The 5,380-nt window shown below is 35.0% G+C and overlaps 1 protein-coding gene across 1 annotated transcript in view; it reads left to right on the top strand.

Moving 5' to 3' along the window:
• Positions 1–3,638, top strand: part of LOC107017505 (F-box protein PP2-B10-like) — a 6,720-nt gene extending 3,082 nt beyond the window's left edge. Inside the window, exons 2-3 of the mRNA XM_015217704.1 lie at positions 3,023–3,141; positions 3,239–3,638. Coding sequence (XP_015073190.1) covers positions 3,023–3,141; positions 3,239–3,638 — 519 coding nt within the window. The remainder of the gene's footprint in view (positions 1–3,022; positions 3,142–3,238) is intronic.
• The last annotated feature ends 1,742 nt before the right edge of the window (positions 3,639–5,380 follow it).

Here is a 5,380-nt window from a genome sequence, read left to right as displayed (position 1 = left end):
TGGGGGTGGGTTGGGGCTTGTAGGGTGGGGTGGGTCGGGGGAGGTTGAAAGAGAGTTTTGGAAAATGTTTTCCTTAAGTATGTAAGGGAAGTCATTTTCCTTAAATTTGAGGAAAATGAGTTGATTTTGAAAATATTTTCCAAAATATTTGACCGAACCAAAAATGAGAAATTGGAAAACATTTTTCGAAAAATGTTCTCCTTCATACCAAACACACTCTAAGCTCATTATGAGTTCATGAGAATAGCATTTCAACTATCCCACAACAACAACTTAATCATAATGAATAACACACCACTCTCAAAGCATCATTAAAGTACTCATATAAACTTCATAATCTCATAATTTACCTCCTTGAGATTAAAACATACTTTCAATCAACACATCTAGATTCAAGCATTCAGCATGGATTAAATCATAATTTCATGTGAACCTATCACCCCATACATTAATTTATACAATTTACCTTTCATCATCAAAGACCCACATCATATCATCAACTTTTAGAAATATGGGGATTTCATGGGTTTTGGGGGGATTCATCATAAAAACATAAGGAAATTATCAATTCATACATAATATGACATAATTTAAACATTAAAATTATTTTTGAAAGGAACTTCATGGATGAAGAACTACCATACCTTGATCAAAAAGCCCTATGAATTTGGTGTGAAGAACCTTCCTCCTTGGACCCCAACTTTTCTCCTTCTTCTTCTTTCAACTTTCTAGAGAGAGAATTTTTTGAAAGGATGAACTTTTGGGAATATAATTTGGGAATCGATGAGTTAAAAGGTGAGTTTAAAGGGGTTAAAAACACTTGCAAAGGTGTATAAAACTAAGGCAAAATGACCTCACTTAATACCACTTAAAATAAATTACCCAAAATAACCCCCACTTAACCAGGCCTCACGGCCAACCTCACGAGCCGTCAAGAGCACCACGGGCCTTGGAGGTGCACATGATCCCTTGACCAGTAGCTTGGCCACCTCAACATGACCCTCACAAATTAAAGTGAAGTCAACCCTGAGCCTTAATTCCCGCGACCCGTGGTATTCACCACTGGCCGTGAAGTTGCTCATGAAGGTGAGCCAACCTTGGGGCAGCCTTGGTGAGATACTGCCTCACCACCATAGGTGGCACCACGAGTCTTGGTGACCACCACGAGCCGTGAAGGCTCTCATGGTCATGGGCAGTGCCTTGGCAGCTTGGGGCAGCCTTGGCTCATGCCGTCTAGTCTTGACTCGTAGCCCTCAAACTTAGTCCGATTTGGCCTACTAAACTACGGGGTTTTACACTAGTATGAGCGAACATTCTGGCATTTGACATGAGCATAAAACTGGAAAAAAAACTGAACAAAGCGGAAGACAATATGAAGATAACCACAACCCGTTAAAAGAGGAAAGTATTAATCACAATACATTTAGACTACATAAATGTATTAAATTAGAAGTTATAAACCCATATTATGGAAAGCAAGATCGATTGTTTGACATCTGAAAAAAAATTGTGAAGCCTCTACTAAATGATATAAATCTGTTGGGACAAGGCCCCGATAAAATAAACATAAAAAAAAACTAATTTCTAACTTGCCACTAGTGGGAAGGAGGCTCACCAATAGCAAAAGAGAGGGATCTTAGTGATGTGCCTGGTCACGAACCTGAGAGCCTAAACCTACATCATAAAATGATGTAGTGCCAAAGACGAACAATATATGGAATGCATTGGTATGCAAAACCAAAAAAAAACAGTAAAGCAATAAAATACAGTAAGACAAGTTGAATTTGTCAACGTAAAGTGAGTTAAATTTCTTAGTAAATTTTGGGAGAAAGTTGTGAACCGACATAAACCACCATGTGAGCGCAAGGAGTCTAATCTCAGCTCGATCAACTAAGCCATCCATACCTTGCTAGCTGGGCATAGGACATGACATGATTTGCTAGCAAGGATCCATAATTATCCCTTTTTGGGACACATGAATAAAAATTAGAGTTATCCGTTTTGCAAAAGGATCTCTATCCTATGTTGGCAAACATAGTTTCATACATTGGTCATTTAAACTTATGCCTTCTAGGTCAACCAGCTAACTCCCTTAAGCTCATATTGAAAGATAATTATTTTACTGATCATTTACCTATTTTGTTTTAGCCTAATCGGTCCATGTACACGTTCGTGCTTGAGCCTTATTAGGCTCATGTCATATGTTTTTCACTTTAGGGCTCATTTCAAAGATTCAACCATGCTACACTCATAATGTATGATCTAATATTTTTAATTAACATTTTGGAGAATCAAAATAGTAGAATCTTGGTACACTACTTCAATATCTCAAGTTTCAGCTACAATAACATTTTGTGACACTAAAAAGCAAGTTGAGATGGTTTTAGCAACGTTCACCATTCATATCAAGTAGTTGGAGTTTTCAGTGTGATTCCTTGGCAAACAATTTAGATTCAAACACTATAGTTCACATGATATAAAGCAGAAAACTAATCACAAAGGTCATAAGCAAAACAATAGTGAAGACATATACTCCATATGTTTGTTGATTAATATATTTTTAAGAGTCAATATATATCTTAAACATTTAATTTTATATTATTTATAAAGGCCTTATTGTCGAATATAGACTTTTAATTTTAGATAATTAAATTTTGTTTTTAAAATTTAATATACCGTTATGATTACACTTGTGCAACCAAACATGACGTTGATGTCAAACAAACAAGTAAACATATAAGTTGTGTAATTACTAGGCTGGTAATTACACCAATTCAAATTATAAGATGTCTTTTCAATCAGACCCTTAGTGAAAATTATAATTTCATCGACTAGATATGAGAAGGAGCGTGATCTTATTTACTGATGAATGAGGGATCAAATGTGTGTTGGATCTTTCCAAGGTTTTTTAATTAGTTGTGGATGCGTTATTTTAGTTGTTAGGTGGTCTGGTGCCCTTTACAACCTTTTTCTTTTTCTCAAATCCTGATGTTTTGTATATGTGATTTGATCTGTGAAATAGAGCCTTTCAGTGGATAAGAACACGGGGGGTAAATGTCTTATGATCGCAGCACGAAAGCTTGGAATTATATGGGGTGGTACACCAGCATATTGGGAATGGTTGTCTCACCCGGATGCCAGGTTTTATACTTTTCCGGTTCCTTTCCATGTACTCTGAATTTTGAAAAAGTTACTTTATTAAATATATTTACTGAGGGTATGTAAATTTTTTTTGTAGATTCTCTGAAGTAGCTAAACTTAGGAGCATTAGTTGGCTTGATATCCGAGGAAAAATTGGAACTCGGATGCTGTCAAAAAGAACCAGTTATTGCGCTTATCTAGTGTTCAAGCTGGAAGATCGGTTTTATGGCCTTACAAATGTCAAGGCAGTTGTTAGATTTGCTGATAGAGAGAGTGACCATGATGTAAGGGAACGAGCTAAAGTTGTTCATTTTTCTGGAGAAGTCCCTGGAGCAACGCTACCCTTGATTAGAAGTGATGGATGGATGGAATTGAAAATGGGAAACTTTTTCAATGATAGGGGAGAAAATGGAGCTGTTGAAGCGCGATTGATGCAAACAAGGCAAACTTGGAAACACGGCCTCATTGTACAAGGAATTGAGTTTCGTCCAGAATGAAGAAGAAAAGCATCCTCCTCTATGCCTTTCATTTTGGTCTTATTTAGACTCATTTGCCTTTGAATATTTCTTACATGGTATTTCCTGAGGAACGTATCGAGAGAGAACTGTATTTGGTTAGATATGTGTGGTTGATAAACAAGAATTAGATTTTTTCTTAAATTTCTGGATGATTATGAAGATACTATGTCGAGATATGTTTCCCCGCCAGCTTGCTTCTCTGAAAAGGAGCTTTAATTTAGTCTTTGTGACTCTTGTGTTGTAATTGATGGAGGTAACTAATATGCATTCCATTCCAATCTACACATGTTTTGAAACTTTTTCAAACATATTTTATGGTATGGAATGGGGCCTAAAACACAATCACACGCAGAGGCGCGAGTAAGGGTTGAAGCTTATTCGGGATTTAGTGCTTGTTGAGTTACTCATATTCGAAATAAATAATTTTTTTGTAATAGATAAATTTGTTCAAAATGAATAATTTGTTTGTATCAGTTTATTATTACATAATAAACCTATAAAGGTAAAACAAATTTGAGATGGTTTGGTCATGTTCTAGATTGACATCCAGATGCTTAACGAGTTAGGTAAAATCTTATATCACATATGATATTTATACCAAATTGTCTAGTTTAGCATGGTTAAATCATAAATTTATTTAAATGTGCATTCTATGAAACCATAGTGAATAGAGATGTTATAAAGTGACAAGGTAGACCTAAAATTACAATGAAGTTGTCTTGAGACCTACAGATCTAGCGGAAAGAAAGACACAATAATGGAAGAAAAAAATTCTATATAAGCGATAAAGTTATTTGAGAACTTAAGAACACAATTCATTCTGATTATACGTTTACTTAGGTCCAACGTTTTCTAGGAGATTTTTCCGATCACACGTTTATATGTGACATGCCTAAATAGAAATTTCCTCATACTTCTTATTTTTATTTTTATATAATATTTGGCCGCAATAGACTTAACTGAAGTTTAAATAAGTTTGATTTTTTTAATTAGTTAATCAACAACTAAAAGAATGTAGAAGGGCCTAAAATGCCCTTCAACCAATTGTTAACGAAAACAAATAGAACGGAGTTTGAACAAGCTAAGTATAAGGAGGACCTTAGGAGTGTGTGAGTAATCGAACACTATTTTTGCTTAATGGATAATTATCGATTTCTTTAAGTCGTTGAATTCCAATGGTTAGGATGGGTTTTAAATGTGACAACTATCTTTCAATCAACTATTACACTTCGAGTGAGTTCCTTCAAACCTCAATAAGCTTTACAATACAAAACAACCCAATTCCTTAATTTAACCCACTTTGCCAAGTTCGGTTGTAAAGACATAAGTCAATACAATTATCAATCATTTATTCTACTCTTTGCAACTTCTGCAAGCAAACATTGAGAGCTAAATCTAGAACTACATTTGCAACTTTAGTTCATAAATGAAAACTTGAATACATGACTGAACCCATTTCAAAACAACATTAAATATAGCAACTAACAATATCCATAATCTAATTTATGTATTTGATTACATAGTCACACCCCTAAGACGAGGGGGTTAAGCCACACATAACAAAAATCAAAAGATAGTTACCAAAAAGATGTTCCATCGAAATGAAAAAATCTCCAATGTTCAGTGGCAAAAGTAAGACTAAAATCTTAAGATCGCAATATCCAAGCTCAAAAGCCTTTACAAATATGTTCAATATCGTCAAAGTATGTAAAAATCTCTCC

This window comes from Solanum pennellii, chromosome 4, assembly GCF_001406875.1.
Source record: "Solanum pennellii chromosome 4, SPENNV200".
NCBI lineage: Eukaryota > Viridiplantae > Streptophyta > Magnoliopsida > Solanales > Solanaceae > Solanum > Solanum pennellii.
The sequence above is the reverse complement of the archived record's forward strand: the minus strand, read 5'-3'. Positions and strand labels throughout refer to the sequence as shown.